At 42.0% G+C, this 23,250-nt stretch overlaps 1 protein-coding gene across 1 annotated transcript in view; it reads left to right on the top strand.

Annotated features, from left to right (window-relative positions):
* RAPGEF4 (Rap guanine nucleotide exchange factor 4) overlaps window positions 1-23,250 on the top strand; it is a 375,319-nt gene that overhangs the window by 62,402 nt on the left and 289,667 nt on the right. The window contains exon 4 of the mRNA XM_060177704.1: window positions 14,486-14,632. Within this exon, the coding sequence (XP_060033687.1) occupies window positions 14,486-14,632 (147 nt within the window). The remainder of the gene's footprint in view (window positions 1-14,485; window positions 14,633-23,250) is intronic.

Below are 23,250 nucleotides of genomic sequence, written 5' to 3'. Positions count from 1 at the left end.
CCTGGGTTCAAACCTCCGGTCTTCACCTGCAAGAGGAAAGCTTTGCGAGTGGTGAAGGGATGTTGTGGGTGTCTGTTTCCCTCCTTCTCTAACACACCCCTTCACTCTCCATTTTTGGCTGTCTCTATCCAGTAAATAAATAAAAATAATTAAAAAAAAGAAAAAAGGAAATTAACACCTCTGGATGAGGAAAGGATGATGAAGAGACTGTCCCGAAGGAGCTGGGAGTACACAGCTTCCCCCCCCCCGTTTTCTTTCTTTCTTTCTTTCTTTCTTTTTCTTGTCCTTGTAGCCTTGTCTGTGCAAGAATTCTGGAAAACACATGGACTGTTTTGTTCTGTTGAACTTTTGACACTACTATCTGTATGAAGCTCTTTCTATAAGTTACATAGTTTCTCTAGCCTATAAAGTGAAACCTCCTTTAGGGACATTTTCTTTTTTTTTCTTTCATTTTTTTTAAATTAAAAATTTTTTTTTAATTTAAAGGGACACTTTAAAAAATTTCTTTATTGAGAAAATTAATGGTTTACAGTTGACAGCAAAACACAGTAGTTTGCACATGCATAACATTTCCCAGTTTTCCACATAACAGTTCAGCCCCCACTAGGTCCTCCTCTGCCATCATGTCTTTATGACCACTTTCAGCCCCGTGTCTCTTATAGTTGTGAGAGGCATCTTGTCCAGACCATCCGGCACTTTTCCTGCCTTGGTTGTCCTTTGTCTTCCCCACCTACTTAGTTGTTTATTATTATCCTTTTATTTCTTGAATAGAGACAGAGAGAAACCCAGATAGAAGAGGGGTTAAGAGAGACACCTGCAGCACTGCTGCACCACTTGTGAAGCTTCCCCCTCCCCCGCCGCCCGTGGGGACCAGGGGCTTGAACATGGTCCTTATGCACTGCAACATGTGCCCTCAGCCAGGTGCTCCACCACCTGGCCCCTTGCACCATCTGTTGAGAATGCCCAGCAAGAGAACCTGGCACCAGGCTGCTTCTCCATCTTAGAGTATCCCAACCTGGCTCACAGAATTTTCACTTGGCAGCACAGATTTCACCGAAGTTTAAACATACAAGTTCCCCGAGCTAACTGTCTTCACTCACCCTCAGTCTCTGAGTCAAGCTCAACCAGGACACAGGTGCCTTCATATGCCCACAGTAGAACTCTTGTGCTTAAGGCTCTGCCTGTCTTTTGTTCCTGGTTAACTTACTGGACTAACTATCAGAGATTTTACATATCCACCAGAACAGTTAACAGCTAGGGGGTGTATGCGTTTCTCATTAATGTTTGGATTAGGGTTAGAAATAAGCATTGAAGCAAGTTGTAAGTCAATAGTTAACTTAAAAGTATTCAGTAATATATCAGCTTATGAACATCACAATATCAGGTGACAGTGTCTTATGAGAATCTGTGTATGAATTTCAGAAAGAGAAAGACAGATGGGGGGGCCAAGGTCCTGCTTTTCTTTTTTTTTTTTTTTTAAATTTTACTTATAAAATGGAAATATTGACAAGACCATAGGATAAGAAGGGTACAGTTTCACACAATTCCCACCACCAGAGCTCTGTATCCCATCACCTCCCCTTGAAAGCTTTCCTATTCTTTATCCTCTGGGAGTATGGACTCGGGATCATTATGGGGTGCCGAAGGTGGAAGATCTGGCTTCTGTAGCTGCTTCTTCACTGAAGAAGGTGTTGACAGGTCGACCCATATTCCCAGCTTGTCTCTCTCTTTCCCTAGTGGGGTAGGGCTCTGGAGAGGTGGGACTCCAGGATACATGGTGGGGTCACTTGTCCAGGGAAGTCAGGTTGGCATCATGGTAACATATGCAACTTGGTGGCTGAAAAAGCATTAAGAAAAAAGCAGAACAAATTGTTTAATAATCTGGAACCTAAAGGCAAAAATATAGCAGCTGAGATTTGAGGTCTTGGTCTCTGTTTTGGAAAAAGCTAGTAGGTCTATTTTAAGCATATCCCAAGGGGCTCATGACTTTACTAATTTTTGCCTGAGCCTAACAGTTAACATGCAGGAAGGTCCTGCTTTTTTTTCTGTAAGTTTTTAAGTGTGTGATAACACTTTTGGACATGGAAAATATCAAATCCTTCAGATGTGGGCATATGAAGGCACTTGTGTTCTGGTTGGGCTTGGCTCAGGGGCTGAGGGTGAGTGAAGACCGTTTTTGAAATCACTAGAGGATTGTAGCAGAGGATATGATATAATAGAGGATGTTTATTAACTCATTGATTTCCCCCCCCCCATCTGCATGACAGGAGAATACCTAGTGTGTTTATCTGCTGCAATGTTGTCCTTATTCAGACCTCCTCTAAAATTCTCTCTGCCACTGGATTTCTGTGTGGCCTTAGGCAAGTTAGATTGCTGGAGATGATAGCCCATCCATTAAATAGGCCCAGGTATATAAAGTACTGAGTATAACACCTGCCAGAGAGCAAGGATTCCTGTCCCCTCCCTCTCTCAGTCACTATTTTGAGAGAATAGTTGGATGGCTCCAGTGGACGGCTGTTGGTTGCAATGATGCCACTTTATCACAAGAGGGCAGTGCTAGAATAGAAAAAGCAGGAAAGGCCCTTCACATTGGCAATGGCAAGTTCTGCATCATCCATTTCGAGGGAATACGGAGTCTGGGCTGCACTTGGTCCTGCTCATCATGCTACCCATCCTGTGACTTTCTGTGGCAATTTTAAACTTAGTTTTGGAAAATGGTGTCTTGCTGGTTCTTATGCAGAAGCAAAATAATGTGTCTTTAGTTCCTCTGTCTCTTCAACATAGGCATTTTTGACCATTGCTCCAGAGGGATAAAGAATAGGAAAGCTATCAGGGGAGTGGATGAGATTCGGAGTTCTGGTGGTGGGAATTGTGTAGAGTTGTACCCTGCTTATCCTATGGTTTTGTCAGTGTTTCCTTTTTATAAATAAATAAAAAATTGAAGGATAGAGTTTTCCATCATGTGAACCTCTCTTGTCTTCTGCTTGTCTTATCTAACTCTTCCATTTGCTTTTATATGACTTGACATATTTCCAGACAGAGAACATTGTCATCATCAGGACATCTTTTCTGAGAACATGTAGGGAGTCCACCAGATGTGAAAGGAGCCACATCCTAAGTGACTGTTGGCCGTCTGTCACTGCTTGGGGGATGTCACTACTCAGGCCGTGCTGGCAGGAACTGGGCTGGAGTTTGTGTGACATCCTTCACTCCTGCACCTGTGTGGTCATTTACTTTTACTACCGCACAGCCCTTGGTTTGGATAAGTGTGAGAGTAAGCCACGGTGTACAGCAATTAACAGTTCAATATTGATTTACAAAATTACATGTCAACGGGGCTAATATTCCACACCGTTCCCACCACCAGAGTTCTGAATCCCAAGTCTCTCCATTGCAAACCACCACGATTCGCCCAAGGTTGCAGACATAGGTTAACTGTCATCTCTACAACTATCTGTCTATATTTGTACATAACTTTCCCCTTTTTCTTCCACATCCAGTCCTCTCTTTCCCTCCAAGCCACACACATAACTGAATATCTCTTCCCTTTTCCATCTTCTCTTTCTGGGACCTTATGGAGCTGAGTTCAGAGCCCTCTTATCCTCTTCCTTCTATCACTTCTCCCCCACTGGGAATATGCATCAAAGTTGTTTTGAGGGTGCAGAAGGTAGGAGTTCTGGCTTCTGTAACTGCTTCTCCACTGGATTTGGGCGTTGGTAGGTCGATCCACACCCCCAGCCTCTTTCTTTCTTTTTCTTTTTCTTTTAAATATATTATTTATTATTGAATAGAGACAGAGAGAAATTGAGGGGAGGTGGTGACAGAAGCAGAGACACCTGTAGCCATGCTGCATTACTCATGAAGCTTTCTTCCAGGTGGGAACCAGGGCTTGAACTTGGATGAGTGTGCACTCTAACGTGTGCACTTTACCAGGTGCGCCACTGCCTGTCCCCTCCTATCCCCAGCCTGTTTCTGTCTTTCCCTAGTGGGATAGGACTCTGGAGAGGTAAGGTGCCTGGACACATTGGTGAGGTTGTCTGCCCAGAGAAGTCAGGGTAGAATCATGGTAGCATCTACAGCTTGTTGTGTCTGGAAGGTGGCAGGACATAAAGTGAGACAAAATGGATAATGGACAGCAGCCAAAAAGTAGGAACACAGCAGACGAGATTGGGGATTTTAGGGTGTAAGAAACCTCGGAAGTCCATTTTAGGCATGTTTCTAGAGGCCTTACAATTATGGTATTTTTGCTGAAGTTTGATAGCTAGCGTGAATCGTATAAAAATAGTGTCAGAGTAGGGGGTCGGGCGGTGGCGCAATGGGTTAAGCGCATGTGGCGCAAAACGCAGGGACCGGCGTAAGGATCCCGGTTCGAGCCCCCGGCTTCCCACCTGCAGGGGAGTCGCTTCACAGGCAGTGAAGCAGGTCTGCAGGTGTCTATCTTTCTCTCCCCCTCTCTGTCTTCCCTTCCTCTCTCCATTTCTCTCTGTCCTATCCAACAACGAACAACATCAACAATGGCAATAATAATAACCACAGTGAAACTACAACAACAAGGGCAACAAAAGGGGGAAAAATGGCCTCCAGGAGCGGTGGATTCATGGTGTAGGCACCGAGCCCAGCAATAACCCTGGAGGGAAAAAAAAATAGTGTCAGAGTAAAGAAAAGGGCTAGAAAGTTGGATTAGGGCAGAGAGTAGCTCCCATTGTTGAAAATGTTCTGTGGGTAGATAGAATTAACTATTCACCTCCATCTATCCGTTCCCGGGCCCATATGTATACATTTATATTTAGCACCAGAGCGTGTGTAACTTCTAAGTCTCTATTGGTCTGAGCTTGCAGCTCAGAGAAGACTGGCTTTTTACTGATACGGGGTTAGTGCCCCCAATTCAGTTAATCAGAATGCTAATGCTGGTGCATTTTGTATTTTTAATGCATTGCTGGGAATGGACACAGGGCCTTGTGCATGTGTTCTATAGCTGCTCTGATTCTATCCCCCCACCCCCAGTTTTTATTCTGCACATTAAAAAGTGGAGAGAAAAAGAAAATGCTCTGTGAAATTCCACCCATTTTTGTCTGGTGCCAGCCTTGGTGCTGTCATGTGTCACTCCCATGCTGCGGGGAGGAGCCAGGGCCTGTGCTCCTTTGCTGAGCAGCCTCCTGTTTCCTCATCCGTTCTTTTTCCCCCCCCCCCCCCTCCAGGGTTATTGCTGGGCTCGGTGCCTGCACCATGAATCCACTGCTCCTGGAGGCCATTTTTTCCCCCTTTTTGTTGCCCTTGTTGTTGTAGACTCGTTGTGGTCATTATTATTGCCATTGTTGATGTTGTTCGTTGTTGGATAGGACAGAGAGAAATGGAGAGAGGAAGGGAAGACAGAGAGGAGGAGAGAAAGATAGACACCTGCAGACCTGCTTCACCGCCTGTGAAGTGACTCCCCTGCAGGTGGGGAGCCGGGGGCTCGAACTGGGATCCTTACGCCGGTCCCCGCGCTTTGTGCCACATGCGCTTAACCCACTGCGCCACCGCCCGACCCCCTCCTCATCCGTGCTTATCAAACTTTTCTTTTAGCCAATTTCTCTTTAAGCCCTGTATTTTTTTCCCCCACAAGGGCTATCACTGGGGCCTGGTGCCAGCATGAAGAGTCCATTGCTCCCAGTGGCCATTTTTTCCTTTTTTTTTTTTTTTTTTGCTTGATAGAACAAAGAAAAATTGAGAGAAGAGGGGGAGATAGAGAAGTAGAGAAATAGAGACACCTGCAACCCTTCTTCATTGCTTGGAAGGCTTTTACCAACCTCCTCCATCACAAGTGACGTCTGAGGGTTTGAAAGTTCTCTGGAAGTAGCAAACCTTGTCTTTGCTGTTTGTTGAAAACAAAATCCAGCACATTTGACTTAGAAGTATTTTGCCTGTGTCCTTGACATTAATCCTTCTGACAGCATATACAGACTAATGTTTTGACAAATTCTGAGGTTAGTTTTCATTCTGTCTTCCTCCTTCTCCTTCTTTTTTGCCTACAGGGTTATTGTTGGGGCTCACTGCCTGCACAATGACTCCACTGCTCCTGGAGGCCATTTTTCCCATTTGTTGCCCTTGTTGTTATTGTTGGTGTTGTTGGATAGGACAGAGCGAAATTGAGAGAGGAGGGCAAGACAGAGAGGCAGAGAGAAAGATAGACACCTGCAGACCTGCTTCACTGCTTTGAAGCGAATCCCTGCAGGTGGGGAGTTGGGGACTCAAACCAGGATCCTTACACCAGTCCTTGTGCTTCACGCCATGTGCGCTTAGCCCACTGCGCTACTGTCTGCCCCCTTTTCTTTCTTCTTAACATGGTACTAGAGCTGAGACCCAAGGTTTTGTGCCTATATGCTCTATCACTGAACCACCCTCCACCCCCAATCTGGCTCATCTATTTTTTTTCTTTTAGAATGAGAGAGAGAGAGAGGGAAAGAGAAAAAAGCTAGAGACAGTCAAGGAGAGGGGGTACAGGAACAGAGTAATCTCCATGAGAGTGGGGTTCTTGAAGCTCTTTCTTCTTTTTTTTAAATATATTTGTCTCTTTTGTTGCCCTTGTTTTTATTGTTGTTGTAGTTATTATTGTTGTTGTTATTGATGTCATTATTGTTGGATAGGACAGAGAGAAATGGAGAGAGGAGGAGAAGACAGAGGGGGAGAGACAGACACCTGCAGACCTGCTTCACCGCCTATGAAGCGACTCCCCTGCAGGTGAGGCACCAGGGGCTCGAACTGGGATCTTTAAGCCTTTCCTTGGCACTTGATGCCATGAGCGCTTGACCCACTGCGCTACTGCATGGCCCTTAAAGCTCTTAAGTGGTGCTGGAGATAGAACCCAGAGCCTCACAGATGTGATGTGAATGTTCTACCAGTGAGCAACCTCCCTGGCTCCAATTCTGTTTTCATTCCCAGAGAGGGTTTGATGCACCCAGTAAATTCTAGTACTAAATTCAAGCTCTTACAATGAATTTGGATCTTACCACACTTAATGACAAGTACCGTTTAGAAATCTCAATGTGGGGGATTGGGCGGTGGTGCACCCAGTTAAGCACACATAATACGAAGCACAAGGGATCCGGGATCGAGTCTCCGCTCCCCACCTGCAGGGGGAAAGCTTCACCAGTAGTAAAGCAGGTCTGCAGGTGTCTGTCTTCCTCTCTCCCTCCTCTCTCAGTTTCTCTCTGTCCTATCAAGTAAAAGTGGAAAAAATGGCCACCAGAAGCAGTGGATTTGCAGTACAGGCACTGAGCCCCAGCAATAACCATGGAGGAAAAAGAAAAAGAAAAAGAAAAAAAAAAAGAAATCTCAATATGAAGATACTTGCTTTCTCTTTTTTAAATATTATATATTAATTATTAGATAGAGACAGAGAGAAATTGAGAAAGGAAGGGGAGATAGAGAGGGAGAAAGAAAGACAGACACCTGCAGCTCTGCTTCACCGCTTGCAAAACTTTCCCCCTGCAGGTGGGAACCAGGGGCTTGAACCGGGTCCTGGCTATACTGTGAGCTATAATGTGAGCATTTAACCAAGTGTGCCACCCGCCTGGCCCCAGATACTTGCTTTCTAACAATTATGCGTCAGGGTCTATATTCTCTCTCTCTCTCTGTTGTTGGTATCACCACATATGATTTCAATGCTCCTAGGCTGTTTTTTTTTTTTTTTTAATTCAGTGGGACAGAGAGAAGGAGAGACACCACTTTATCAGAGTTTCCTTCTGTGCATGGCACAGCCATGTGGAGCTGGGACTCCAACCTGGCCTGCCTGTGGGACAAGGCTTGAGCCCTACCTAGTGAGCTGTCTCTCCCTCCCCCCCCCATCTGCATACTCATGGCGCCATTTTGTTCCTAGATGTTAACTCAACATACAGTTCTTCCAAGTGAATGTAGTATGAAACATTTAGCTCTTCTTGAACATTATTATAGATCTGGTATCCTTTGAAGTCATAAGGCAGTTTTAAAGAATTGGTTGTACTTACCACAGAGAATTCCTGTGTCTATTTTTTCCCCCTACCAGGGTTATTTCTGGGACTGGGTGGCTACACTACAAATCCACAACTCTTGGTGGATTTCTCCGCTCCCCCCCCCCCACCTCCACCTAAATTTTATTAGATAGGACAGAGATTGAGAGAAGAGAGAGCAATAGAGAGGGGGAGAGAAAGATAGATACCTGTAGACTTGCTTCACCACTCATGAAGTGTTTCCCCTGCAGGTGGGGAGCAGAGGCTCGAATCCAGGTCCTTGTGCTTGGTAATATGTGCACTTACCAGGTATGCCACTATTTGGCCCCCTCCTCTGTCTTATTTTATTTTTTACCAGAGCACTGTCAGCTCTGGCGTATGGTGGCATGGGGGATTGAATCTGGGACCTTGGAGCCTCAGGCATGGAATCTCTTTGCATAACCATATGCTATCTACTCCTGCTCTATTTTATTTTGTAATGTGTGCTCAACCAGGTACGCCACCACCTTGGTCCCCCTATTTTTTTTTTAATGAGAGAGAGATGTAGAGAAAGATACAGAAAAAAAAAGGAAGGAAGGAATAAAGCAAGCAAGAAAGAGTTGAAGTGTTTTGCAGATCATCCAGATTTGGGGGAGGAAGGGAGAAGCAAGGACACTTGGAATTAAGTGTTGAAAAACCATCTCTTCTTGAGGATCAGCACAAAATGAATGTAGGAAGTTCCTGCTGTTTATGTCAGAAAATTCTAACTTGCTCTACAGAAACACCAGTGTTGTGTAATGTGTGCCAACATGGGAAAATAAGAAACAGCGTTTCTTCATTGTCTCTGGACCATATAGTATATGCCAGGGGCCATATTAGACTCTGTCTGTATCTGATTCTATTTATAGTGAGTTCTGCTGATAATCTTCTAAGAAAGATTGTGCCCATTTCACAAATGAGGACACTGAGGCTTTTTGGGATTTTCCTACCCAAAATGTCAGGGCTGGAAATTGGCAGAGATGAGTTCTGATTCCAGGTCTGCTAGGCCTGTGCCGGTCTCACTGTGCTGCCTCCAGGTCGTTTTCACAGTTGAGCCTCTGTAAGGGACTGGCCCTGGGTGCCTGGGTGTGGGGCTGTGCTGGACAGCTCCCTCCTTCCATCTGGGTGGCTGTTGACTTACCTAATGCAAACTTTTATGGCCAGAGGTACTAGACCCCATCCATCCCACCGGACATATCTTGGGCCAAGTTACCATTTATGACTTCAGTTGATGTCCGTCTTGCAGGGCAGGAGAAGCTGGAAACTAAGCTCACTCCTCAAGGGGACGTGGAGGGGCCGCACAGGGCAAGGGGCCACTCTGTGGCTCAGTGAAGGCAGTTGTTGAGGGCCCAGGACTGTGCTCTCATGCGATGCAATGAAGGTGCCTGGAAGAAGCTGTGGGCATGTATGGAAACTGTCCAGAAAGCTACAGGCTTTAGAGCAGGGGAGAGAGGAGCAGGGGAGGGGGAGCAGGGGAGGGAGGATCGGGGGAGGGGGGAACAGGGAAAAGGGGGAGGGGGTGCGGGGGAAGGGAGAAGGGGGGAGGGAGGAGGGGGGCGGGGGCATCAGGGGAGGGGGGAGCAGGGGAGGGGTGAGCAGGGGAGGGAGGAGCAGGGGAGGGGGAAGCAGCTGGGGGGAGGAGCAGGGGAGGTGGGAGCAGGGGAGGGAGGAGCAGGGGAGGGGTGAGCAGGGGAGGGAGGAGCAGGGGAGGGAGGAGCAGGGGAGGGGGAAGCAGCTGGGGGGAGGAGCAGGGGAGGGGGGAGCAGGGGAGGGGGAAGCAGCTGGGGGGGAGGGGATCTGGCAGTACTCCAGCAGCACCTGCTAAACCCACCTTCCAAGTCTGAAGGTATTCAGGTTTTGAAATCCTCATTCCTGTTTGAAAGTCCTCAAAAACAAATCACCATCATATTAAAGAACAAAACAAAATAAACAGGCCATCTCTCTTAACTGTAATGTTTCACATTTCCTGATTACTTTCTTCAGTCTCTGGGTCACAGCAAATAGTTTCTCTCAGGTGGCCTTTGTGAACATTAATCTGCAAATGAGCAGAAAACAAACAGTGGAATGATTCCATTAGATAAATTTTGAGACCAGAGTACATCTCCAGGGCACATATATGCTTCAGCTAGATAGATAGTCATTGCGTTCACAAACACACACAGCCAGTCACAGGCAGAGATGTGCTTAAGGGCATCTACAGGTTTTCAGGTATGGAGTTCTGACCGAGGGCGATGAGTGTGTTCCACCTCACTGACTCATATTCATCTGACTTATTACACTTGGCCTTTCAACAAATGTGCTGAGTAACACAGATTGGTTTTGCTACATGAGAGAACGTTTAAATATCCATTTCTCGACTTGATAATTATTTTATGAGCACATTGTAAATCCCTGTTGGTAATTCAAATGTAAACGATACCTAGCATCCATTGACAACAGAGAGCAACTAGTCTTTAGACTAATGACATCTTAGTCTTTAAGCCAGTGAAAATGTTCCTCTTAGGGACTTCTTTCTGCTTCCTAATTATCTCAGTGCCCACTCAGTACTTCTCAGATCCACTTGTTACCACGAAGTACCTTTGTCCTAAAAATATTCAGCTTTACAGAACTAAACTGTAATGTACACAGGGAAGTGTAGTTGGCAATAATAATATAACAAAATTTTGTTAATTTGGGGGCAATGTTAAATCCATAAGGGACAATTCAAGAATACTGAAATACTTTGTCTTTCTTGCAATAGCTACTCACTAGCCAATGGATGGACTCATTAGACTTTCACTACTGATATCCTTACATTCCTTTTAGTGACAAACTATCAATATGTGTGGTAGGGATAGGGGATGAAAAAGAAGATGGTTTAATTCATAAAAATCTACAGAGAGCACACAAGTAACAGGCTTTCACTATTCTTTTACATGATACTTTGCAGCTAGGCTTAGATATTTAATCTGTGTGCATAATAGCAGGAGTAATATTGACAGTTCTGATTCATCCTTCTCTAGTTTCAAAATTGGATTTATCTTGGGAAATACAGCTTATGCAAAAAAATCTTTTGAAGGATTCAGGTGGTAGAGAAATGAGTTAGACTGGTGGCATCTTCAGGGGAACCTAATATTCTCCAGAATTTGTGCAAGTCTATGGTTTTTTATCATTATCTTTTGTTTTGACTAGAATTTGAAATTTTACTCAGAGATACTTAACTCACTGACTACTGATATTTCAGTTCTGGAATATTTTCCTGCAACTACCTTTCTGGAAAATGTATTAGCAAGACCTTGTTATAATTTTCCCTCATTTGTCATTCTTTTCTGAGCTATTATTGATTTTATTTTCTTGAGCACAATTCTATATGGTAATATCTGTGCAGAATCAGTTTGCTATGCTTCAAGGAGCTGGATTCTTATGGGCATTTGTCTTAGTAATGTAATTACAGAGTTCCTAACTTGCTCATAATAACATTTGCCTATTATCTTGTATTAGATGCATGAAAGGAAAATTGTGTTTTCTAACCCAGAGGACTATTCTTGTGTATCTCTGTAGTTGGTAATGCCTTACAAAATTAATGTCCAGGTGATCTGAAACGCCTGTTTGCATTATTTGAAACTAGTTAAGATTAAATTCAAGTACTATCACTAATGTTGCGTGCAGAGAGAAAATTGCTCCTTTTAATTCACCTTAAGAAACTTTGAAATCATTGACTCACAATCTTTCATTTTTAATTTTTTTCATATAATTATGATCTTATTAAAATTAGCAAACAATAATATGGGAATAAAAATATATAAAATTTTAAAATACTACATTTTAAATTAAGTTGGCAAAGATCACATCTAGCTATAAGCATAAGTTTAGTCTTCAGTGTAAAAACCAGATACTAAACTGTAAAAAACATCCTGTTGTTTGATGATTATCAGTGTAAGTAGAAGACTGTAAAGTATCTTGGGCAGGGTGCCTAGATCGGATACCTATCATGGGGAGATAAGAAACGGTTCTCATTTATCAATAACTGTCCTGTGAAACCATTATTTCCCTGATAAAGTGATTTGAAAAAAATGTACAGATCTTAAAATAATTTACTGTACAAAAGTACTATGCTTTCACAATATTATTTTTTACTTCATATGTGAATTATTGATTATGCTTTGGGATCAAATTGTTATAGCCCTAAAGCAGCTGCTTAGGGAGGAGGCAGAAAAAGGAATTCATGTGTATGTGTATGTGTATGTGTATGTGCATGTGCATGTGCATGTGCATGTGTATGTGTATCAGATGGTTTTTTTTTCAGAAATTGAAGTGGGGAGAAAGAGAGGAAGAGAGACAGAGAGACACCTGCAGTTCTTCTTCACCACTTGTGAAAATTTCCCCCTGCAGGTGGGGAGCAGGGGCTTGAACCTGCATTCTTGTGCATTGTAATGTGTGTGCTTAACCAGGTGTGCCACCACCTGGCTCCATATCGCACTATTTTTAAAAGGACAGTAAGCATAGTATGAAGATAAAGTAAAAATCATTCTGCTAGCTTGGTTTCTCACTGAATAAAAGCAGTGAACTAAATATTGACATCCTCTGTGTGGCTCTAATCATCAGTGGTTTGGTTGGCATACTGGTAATCTCTGGGGTAGTCATCTTGGTCTGAGTATTCTGTTTGATTCATGACATATATTTATCTCCTGACCATACTGTACTTCATTGGATGTTGTACTTACTGTGGAGTGACTGCAGGAGGCAGCATTATACAAAGAGTTTGCAATCTGTAGTCAAGAGCTATGTTGCAATCTGGCTGCTTATTTATTTTATTTTTTCTTATTTTATTTTATTTATAAAGAGGAAACACTGACAAAACCATAGGATAAGAGGGGTACAACTCCACACAATTCCCACCCCCAGAGCTCTGTATCCCATCCCCACCCTTGATAGATTTCCTATTCTTTAACCCTCTGGAAGTATGGACCCAAGGTCATTGTGGGGTGCAGAAGGTGGAAAGTATAGCTTCTGTAATTATTCTGTAATCATTCTGATTTTCAGTTTCCACATCCCTTCAAGACAGACTGATACACCAGCATTCCTATTCTAATTTCCATTACTATTATTATTATTATTATTATTATTTTTGGTTTTGCTTTTTTAATTTTTTAAAAATTTATTTAAAAAAGGAGACATTAACAAAACCATAGGGTAAGAGGTGTACAACTTCACACAATTATTATTATTATTATTTTAACCAGAGAACGCTCAGCTCTGGTTTATGGTGGTGCAGGGGATTAAACCTGGAACTTTAGAGTTTCAGACATTAGAGTCTGTTTGCATAACCACGATGCTATCTCCCCAACTTCCATTCTAATTTCCTATTGGAAGATTATAACTGTACCTCCCATCAGAAAACAGAAACAGAAAACCCACAAAAAATATATAAAACTTGATTGTTTTCCAAAAGATTTTTCCTATTTTTTTTCTTTTTTTATGCCTTGAACTCAATACCTTGAGCTAAGTCGCCTCCTCTACCCAATTTTTTCATTCTTTATTTCCTAAAGAGAAAGGGGAGAAAGGGAGAAAGAGAAAGTGAGAGAGTGGGAGCCAGAGGAGACAGACCATAGCGCCACTTCACAAGTCTGGAGTCCCCCTCTGCCATCCATAGTGCTCGCATAGGGCTTAGACCCAGGATCTCAGCACATGCTAGGCCAGTGCTCTGTCTCTCAGCCACACCCTTTTTCTTCTTAAAGCAGACAGTGGTCATACAGAAGGATAACTCTGAGGCTGGCAGGACAGCTCACTTGGGTAGTGCACTTGCTTGATCAGACTTGGGGAGGTTCGAGCCCAGCCTCCACTGCACTGAGGGAAACTTTAGTGTCATGGTCTTTTTCTATTTCTATCTCTGGCCCCATCTTTTTAGATGAAAAAAAAAAGTCATCCTGGAGTGGTGAAAACCCAGTGATGAAAACAAAACAAAAATGATAACCCTGCTCAGAAAAAAAAATAAAAGCCAATACAAGATACTTGCTAGTAGCCTTGTTTATACTATCACCAAAGGAGAAACAGCCCAGATGTCTACCAACAGGAGAATGCGTAAGCAAACTATGACGTAACCATGCAGCAGAAAACTACCCACCAGTTAAAGAAAAGAGCTTCCCATCATCCATGTAGCCTCAAGATTGAATTTTACAGACGTTGTATAGAGCAAAAGAAATCAGACACTAATGAGATCTTATTGCCCGATTCCTTTTGTGTGAAGTTCTCAATGCTGTGAAACTCCGGTATCAGAATATCAATCACCTCTGAAAAGAGGGTCTTGACTGGAAAGAGGCATAAAGAACATTTCAAGGGTGATAGAAATGTTTTCTCTTGATTGGGGTGGCGATCACACAGATATTTGCTAGAAGTTGTTGAACTGTGTGATTAAATGAAATGCTTTATTGTGTACAAATGATACTTCATTTCAAAGAAAACATAACTTACTCATCTGTTAAATGTTTAATTTTCTAATGACCAGTGTTTGGACTCCTCAGGATGCAGTGACTATCTGTACTCTGGGAATCGGGACAGCCTTTGGAGAGTCCATTCTGGACAACACACCCCGCCATGCGACCATTGTTACCAGGGAGAGCAGTGAACTGCTTCGCATTGAGCAGAAGGACTTCAAGGCACTATGGGAGGTGAGCCCCAAGGCTTCTTTGTCAATTAGCGTCCATTGCAGAAAAGAAAGGGACCTGCCACATGGATAATAGCATTAAAGTCAAGCCTTAATGTGTTCTGTTCTAACCTGGTGGATGGAATTTAATTTTCAAAACTTGTTTTTGAAAGGAGTGAGTGAAAGAAAAAAAAAAAGCCATTTTGACACAAGACATCCCTCCTCCCTTTTAATTTAGTGCTTGCTCACTTTTCTGTCGTTTGACATACCTTATAATGATTTCTTGAATGACCAGAGTGTCTTATGTCTTTCTTCCCTCCAGCTCCACAGATGTATTCTTAACCAGGCAACAAAATACTTTGACATTTTCTTTTGCATTTTCAGAATCGTGATTGATGTGTCCCCTGGTAAAGTGGAGTGAATTGGGTTAACATCTGCTTCATTTAAATGCTTTTAAAAAATGACACAACCTGTAATAAGGTGTGGGGAAATGAAGGACATGAAGATGTCTGGTTACTTGCCAACTTCAAAAGGCATAGGTGGCACAGCAGTGGATGGACACAACTGGTCTTGGTGGCTTTTGCATCTACTACTGCTTCCCAGAAGCATTGAGGGCATTGCGCTCATTTACAGGAAGTATGGGAAATAAATCATCTTATATGCAGTAATGGCAAATGGGGGCCTTAGAAAGGTCCAGCTAGGCCTTACATCTTTTACCTTGATGCCTTTCAGTTCTTCAGGCTTCTGATTTTTTAACCTGTGGTTATTCCTTATCTTTGTCCTTGGCTCAGTGTATCCAAGTGTTAACCCATCAAGCCGGCAGGCTCCACCAACTTGTCCCAGTATGGCTAAGATTTTAAACTTGATCTAAAAAGAATTTTATGTAATCAAATAGTTTCCTCCAGAGCCAAACAAATGACAGATGCATTAAGGGAGAAAAACTGCAGGTGAATGAGTGATGCTTTGCCTTAAAAGTCCTGCAAAGCCTGGAAAGGGCTTGGCGGTAAAACCTGTTACTTTTATTCTTGGCAGCAGTGAATAAATTGCAGGGTTACTTGTTTGAAATGGTGCTTTTAGAAAATATTAAAGAGCTCCAACTGCTCTGCAAAGTTCAGAGACAAAAGCTAGTTTTAGGAAGGAAAAGCTTAAAGAAGGTTTGCATGAAGTGTGTGTGGAGAGGTTTTCTGTCAATTAAAAGGGACTAAGCTTGAAGCAAATAAGCCATTTTGGGGGAATCTTTCATTTTGAAAGGTAAACTGAAAAGTCTTTTCCAAAAAGTAAACTCAGAAAACTGGTCTCAGAACAAAGATGATTCCTGCCTGTGATGTGTGTCGTTATACCCACTCTTGTCTGTGGTCGCTTATTCAAGTTGCTGATCGAGGATGATTTGTGGAGGTATTAGAAAATTTGTCTTAATTAGGAACCCTCATTGCTAGGAAGGAAGTTTCTGAGAAGTTGCTACCTGTGAGCATTAAAAAAAAAATGACTAAAAAAGTGTTCAAATATGTAGAAGATCAAAAAGTACAATACAATGACTATTCATACATCTGCTCTCCACCTGGTGGTTAACATATATCCGCATTTGCTTCATATTTGCCTTTTTGCCAAATCACTTTAATGTAAAGACAAACATCATATGTTTCATCCTAATTATTTACCATAGATCTCAAAAAGCCAGTATATCCTGCTACATAACCAGAATGCCACGACTTTACCCATAAAACTAACAGTATTATTCTAATATCATCTAACATCCTCTCTACAGTTTAATTTTGTCCCCCAAATATATATATATTATTTCCCACCTGGGTTGTTGGGGTTTGGTGCCTGCACAACTCTATTCCTGGTGGCCATTTTTTTCCTTCCTTCCTTCCTTCCTTCCTTCCTTCCTTCCTTCCTTCCTCCCTCCCTCCCTCCCTCCCTCCCTCCCTCTCTCTCTCTCTTTCTTTCTTTCTTGGATAGACACAGCCAGGAATTGAGGGGGAAGGTGGTTATAGAGAGGAAGAGAGACAGAGAGAGACACCTGCAGCACTGCTTCACCACTCATGAAGTTTTCCCCCTGCAGGTGGGGACTGGGGACTCAAATCTGGCTCCTACTGCACTGTAATATGTGCGCTCAACCAGGTACACCACCACCCGGCTCCTTTTTTCTCTCTTTTTTAGAGAGAGAGAGAGAGAGAGAGAGTAGAAGAAGGAAACACCTGCACCTCTGCTTCACCTTTTGTGAAGCTTTCCCCCTGCAGGTGGGGACTGGGGATTTGAACCCAGGTCTTCATGTATGGTAATATGTATACTCTACTGGGTGCATCACCACTATCAATATCTTTTATAATTTTTATTTGTCAGGTTAGGCTCAAAGAGCTATGAGTTACGTCTACAGTATCTAAGTCTGTCTCTTTCTCTCCCCTTCCCACACCCCAGTACCCTACCTACTCTTACTCTCTTCATCTGTCTGTGGCATTGCAGTGTTTCAAAAATCAGGTCCATTTCTCCCAAATTCAAAAATGGTGTAATTGCTTTCTTAGGACATTTCTCTCTCTCCTAAGTATTTCTGTAAGTGTTAGACTTAAAGGTTTGATTGCGACAGCTTTTGGCAAAAAAAAGAAAAAAAAGAAAGAAAAGAAAAGAAAAAAGCCAAAGGTGATACTGACGTGCCAGATGTGTCACAATGTCTGAGTGTCTCACTACTAGTGATGCTACATTTGTCAGATATGATCTGCCAGACGATATCAGAGTTCATCTCTGCAAATACCTCTCTAAGAGGAAAATCATTAAGTGAGGTATTGATATTGACGGTTGCCCTTATCGTGTCTCGATAGTTGCCACATGATGTTGTATCTCAGTGGGTCTCTTTCCTCGTTTGTAACCTCAGAGCATGCTTTCTGATCCCCCTGCTAGTAATGTAAGTGAGCTCACAAGGACAGGTAAGGTTTTTTTTTTTAAATCTTTTTTTTTAATCTCTCCCTTTTTTATTTCTTTTTTTTAAATATTTATTCCTTTTTGTTGCCCTTGTTGTTTTTTATTGTTGTAGTTATTATTGTTGTTGTTATTGATGTCGTCATTGTTGGATAGGACAGAGAGAAATGGAGAGAGGAGGGGGAGAGAAAGACACCTGCAGACCTGCAAATGGAGAGCTGGGGGCTCCAACCGGGATCCTTACGCTGGTCCTTGCACTTTGTGCCACCTGCGCTTAACCCGCTGTGCTACTGCCCAACTCCCAATCTCTCTCTTTTTTAAATGCATGATGAATTGGGATCTCATAGCGAGAAAGAGATTAGTCAGAATATATATATATATATATGTAATTTTGCCTCAGGGTTATTGCTGGGGCTTGGTGGCTGCACCACAAACCCACTGCTCCTGGAGACCTTCTTTTTTTTTTTTTTTATAATTTGTTTGTTTTCCCTTTTGTTGCCCTTATTTTTTTTTCATTGTTTTTGTAGTTATTATTGTTGTTGCCATTGATGTCATCATTGTTAATTAGGATAGAGAGAAATGGAGAGAGAAGGGGGAGACAGAGATGGGGAGAGAAAGACACCTGCAGGCCTTCACGGCCTGTGAAGTGACACCCCTGCAGGTGAGGAGCCAGGGTCTTGAACCGGTAGTCAGATACTTATTATTTGCTTATTCATAGAACTAAGTGCAAAGTACAAGTCAGGTGCTCGTGAAACCCCAGTGACTGTAACAATAAAATGTAAGAAACTGTATTATAGGGCTGGGCAGTAGAACACCCAGCTGAGCACACACATTACCATGTGCAAAGATGCAAGTTTGGGTCTCCACTCCCCACCTGCAGGGGCAAAGCTTCATAAGTGGTGAAGCATTGCTGTAGGTTTCTCTCTATCTCTTTTCTCTCTTCTCCCATGCCCCTCTCAGTTTCTCTCTGTCTTATCTAGTAAAAAGGAAGAAAACAAGAAAGGAAGGAAGGAAGGAAGGGAGGGAGGGAGAGAGAGTGAGAGAGAGAGAGAGAGGGAGAAAGAAAGAAAGGTGGGAAATGACCATCAGAAGTAGATTCATCATGCAGGCATTGAGTTCCTATGATAACCCTGGTGGCAGAAACAAAAACATACCTCTAATATGCTGCAATTTGTTAATCGAAACTTCCTTAAGGACTATCTTTATGCACATACGTATAGAGCTTCTTAAGAAACTCTAACATTCTAAAGTACCTCTAAATAAAGACAACTGTTTTATGCTTACTGTGCGGTTTATTTATTCAACAAGCATTTATGGAAACAACCCATGTGGCAGGTGAGGATATAGCAGTGAACAAGATTGACAGAGTTCCTGCTCTCTGGGTAGGGGCTTTTGCTCTTCTTGGTGACAGACGCTAAACAAGCAAGTCAGTAACTTCACATTAGCATTGAGTACATTTTATTTGAATATGAGTGGTGCACTGAAGGCACAGAGAGCACTAATCTTAGCCAAATATTTCATAACTAGAATACCTATTTCTTGACTATGTCAGAAAATAAAGTTAGAATTGAGCCATTTACGATACTAGTAAATAATATGTTAGCAAATCTTTAAAAAGCTTATACTGTCACCTGAAATCGAAGTTAAATTTGTCAGCCCTTGTCAAATAGGAAATATTCAATAATGCAGGACTACATAGCTTCAGGATTCAGGTAGAATCATCATGGAACCACGAGATGGAAGAAAAGCAGCTTAATGTTGGGTAATATAGCCCCCAAATAGTACGAATTACATAATCAGAATCATGGATCTCAATTTGCATGTTTATCTTATTTGTATATTGTCTCAGAGAATTTCATGGTGAATCCATTCTTTTTTTTTTTTTTTTAGTTTATTTATTTATTTATTTTATTTTATTTATTCCCTTTTGTTGCTCTTGCTGTTTTTTTATTGTTGTAGTTATTATTATTGTTGTCGTTGTTGGATAGGACAGAGAGAAATGGAGAGAGGAGGGGAAGACAGAGAGGGGGAGAGAAAGATAGACACCTGCAGACCTGCTTCACCGCCTGTGAAGCGACTCCCCTGCAGGTGGGGAGCTGGGGCTCGAACCGGGATCCTTATGCTGGTCCTTGTGCTTTGCGCCACCTGCGCTTAACCCGCTGCGCTACAGCCCGACTCCCTTGGTGAATCCATTCTTATGACAAAACCTTTTCTATTTAGCTTTGTCTCCCTTGCTGTCTTTTGAAGGGCTGAAGCAGAGCATAGGGACCAGGATTCTTAGTTACTTCTAACTCTGAAAATCATGGTTCCTAAAATTATGATTCCTAACAGCTAACAGGCAGTAGTATATATACAAGTAGCTCTATAGTGAACTGAGCAAGTGGTGCATTTTCTTTCTTTTTTATTTTTTTCTTTATTTTCTTTATTGGGGGATTAATAGTATATAGCCAACAGTAAAAGACAGTAGTTGTTACATGAATAACATTTATCAGTTTTCCACATAACAATTCAGCCCCCTCTAGGTTCTCCTCTGCTACCATGTTCCAGGCCCTGAACCCTCCCCTCTCCACCCCCGGAGTCTTTTACTTCGGTGCAGTGCAGCAACTCCAGTCCAAGTTCTGCTTATTGTTTCCCATTCTGATCTTATTTTTCAACTTCTGTCTATAAGTGAGATTACCCCATATTCACTCTTCTCTTTCTGACTTACCTTTCTGACTTAAAATGATTCCTTCAATCTTCATCCAAGATGAGGTGAAGAAGGTGAAGTCACCATTTTTAATAGCTTAGTAATATTCCATTGTGTATATATCACAACTTTCTCAGCCACTCATCTGTTTTTTTTTTCTTTATTGGGGGATTAATGGTTTACATCCAACAGTAAAATACAATAGGTTGTACATGTATAACATTTATACATAACAATACATTCCCCACTATCATGCTCCAGGACCTGAACCCTCCTCCTATCTCAGGTTTTTTTACTTTGGTGCAATAGACCAACTGCAGCCCAAGTTCTGCTTAGTGTTTTCCCAGCTGATCTTGTTGGTACATGTGTATTATGTACCACTCATCTGTTGGTGGACATTTGGGTTAGTTCCAGATTTTGGCTATTACAATTGTGCTGCTGTAAACATAGGTGTACACAGATCTTTTTGGAATGGGTGTGTTTGATTCCTTAGGATCCATCTCCAGGAGAGGACTTGCCTTCTGAGAGTTCTCCAGACTTTTTCTCCACAGGAGTTGGACCAATTTACATTCCCACTAGCAGAGCAGAAGGGTTTGTTGGCCCCCACAACCTCTCTAGCACTTGTTGTTACTATTATTTCTCATGTGTGACATTCTCATAGGAGTGAAGTGGTATCTCATTGTTGTCTTTATTTGCATTTCTCTAACAGTCAGTGACTTGGATCATTTTTCCATATGTCAGTTGACCTTTGGATCTCTTGTTTGGTGAATGTTCTGTTCATATCCTCTCCGCATTTTTGGATGGGGCCAGCAAATGGTGAATTTTAAACTTACTACTTGGGACTTTAATGACAACAGAAAACCAGATACTCCAACTTCTTTTCCTAACCGGTCAGGTTTCCTGGGCTCTCTCTAGTGTCACTCAGGAAACTCATGAGGCTTTGAATCCCCAGAACCTCTTGATTTCTAGTGGCTATGATGTTGTAAGTCAAATTGTCAGCACCTAGGGGATTTAAAAAGTTAATTAACAGACTTGTGAAATAACTCACTTGCATTGTGTGGTGCCTTGCCATGCATATGACCTCGGTTTGAGCCCCTACAGCATTGAAGGGAGTTTCAGTGATGTGGATGGTCTATCTTATCTTATCTTATCTTATCTTATCTTATCTTATCTTATCTTATCTTATCTATCTCTCATCTATCTACACAGTATTAGTAGGTAAGAGGATCATTATTCAGTGGTTTCCTGTACAGTTATGTCAAATATAAATACATCCACCCAAAGTAACAATGGTAAAGGCTTTCTCTATATCTTATGTCTTTCCTAATAACAATGACTTTATTTCCCGACCTCTTTTTATCTTTTAGTTACCAATTTGTAATAATGTGGAAGGTTCTGGGTAACTGCTTCTTAAAGATAGCTCATGCTTCCCTCGCCCCTGTTAATGATGTAAAGTTTATTGAATTGATCAATAATGACTTCTTTTTATGTCTCTTTGATATTAGAATGCAATAGGCCATAAAATATAAAACCAGCTATAAAATATCTCATTTAAAAAATCTCACTTTTTTTCAGTTACTATCTCAGAAGGAAGTGAGAGCTAGAGACAAACTATTTTTGTTCTTAAAACATTCATAATTTAAGTTTTTTATACTAGTGGTTTTAAATACCCTCAGTAAGGGAGCTAAGTAGTAAAATAGTTGGTTGGAGTTTTAAATCACTTATTAACATCTCATATAGGTGAATGGGTATTGATGATTATTGGAATAACCACCTTAATAGAAAATTCTGCATTATAGGAAAATATAACGATTTTGTTATCCAACACTGTGAATTTCTTCTTAGCACAAATAGTATAAAGAGACTCTCAGTTTCAACTACATTGAAGAACAGTAGTTGGGTTGGGAGGCGTACCCAGTTAAGCGCACTTAGTGCCAAGCCCAAGGACCCAGGTTTGAGTCCCTGCTCCCCACCTGCAGAGGGTCCGCTTCATGAGTGGTGAAGCAGGTCTGCAGGTGTCTCTCTCTCCCTCTCTGTCACCCCATCCTCTCTCAATTTCTCTCTGTCCTATCTAGTAAAAAAACAAAAACATAAAGGAAAAAAATGGCCACCAGGAGTGGTGTATTTGTTGTGTAGACACTGAGCCCCAGTGATAACCCTAGTGGCAATTAAAAAAAAAAACCAACAATAGTGGTATGCATTTTTAAAATTTTATTTCTGGCTTTCTAATATGACTATAAGGAGGGACAGCTAGCTTTGTGGCATGTTCCAAAAATCTTTATGTGGAATATTCTAAATATATGAAACTGATTAAAGAGATGAGTCCAGAATGTTCAGAGATTAAAGAAACACTCTCGATCAAATCCTTAAGAGATGTTGTTGAAAGTTTCCTCAGCTAGTGGCTTTCCACCTGTTTACTTTTGTTACAGTTCTTTGAAGACCATTCTAACCAAAAACTTTTGCCTAATGTGATCCATGCTGGCGTATGTTCAAAACAGTAATACTTGTTCATGAATCAAGTGTTTGCAAATGTAAAGATGGCAGCAAAACATCAAAGCAATATTTTAACTGGTAGTCTGATCCGTGTCACAGTAAAAGTGGTTCTTTTTTTTTTTTTTTTTGCCACCAGGTGATCACTTGTGCTCAGTGCCAGCACTATTCTATCTCTCCTTGCTGCTGTTCCTTTCCTTTTCTTTCCTCTAGGTAGACGATGATAGAAAGAAATAGAGAAGAGAGACACTGCAGCACTACTCCATCACTCCTAAAGCTTTCCCCTGGAGGCAGTCCCATGTGGTGGCCTGGGCCTCAATCCTGGGTCCGTGTCCGTGGTAGCAGGTGTTCTCTACTGGGTGAATTTCCTGTGAGCCCCTAGAAGAGATTTTTTTAGGGGGCTCAGTGGTGGCACACCCAGTTGAGTGCACATGTTTCTATACTCAAAGGACTTGGGTTCGAGCCCTTGCTCTCTCTGGGAGAATGTTTCACAGTAGTAAGGCAGGCCTGCGGGTTTCTTTCTTTTTCTCTCTCTATCTCTCCCTCTCTTC

This window comes from Erinaceus europaeus, chromosome 18, assembly GCF_950295315.1.
Source record: "Erinaceus europaeus chromosome 18, mEriEur2.1, whole genome shotgun sequence".
Taxonomy (NCBI): domain Eukaryota; kingdom Metazoa; phylum Chordata; class Mammalia; order Eulipotyphla; family Erinaceidae; genus Erinaceus; species Erinaceus europaeus.
The sequence above is the reverse complement of the archived record's forward strand: the minus strand, read 5'-3'. Positions and strand labels throughout refer to the sequence as shown.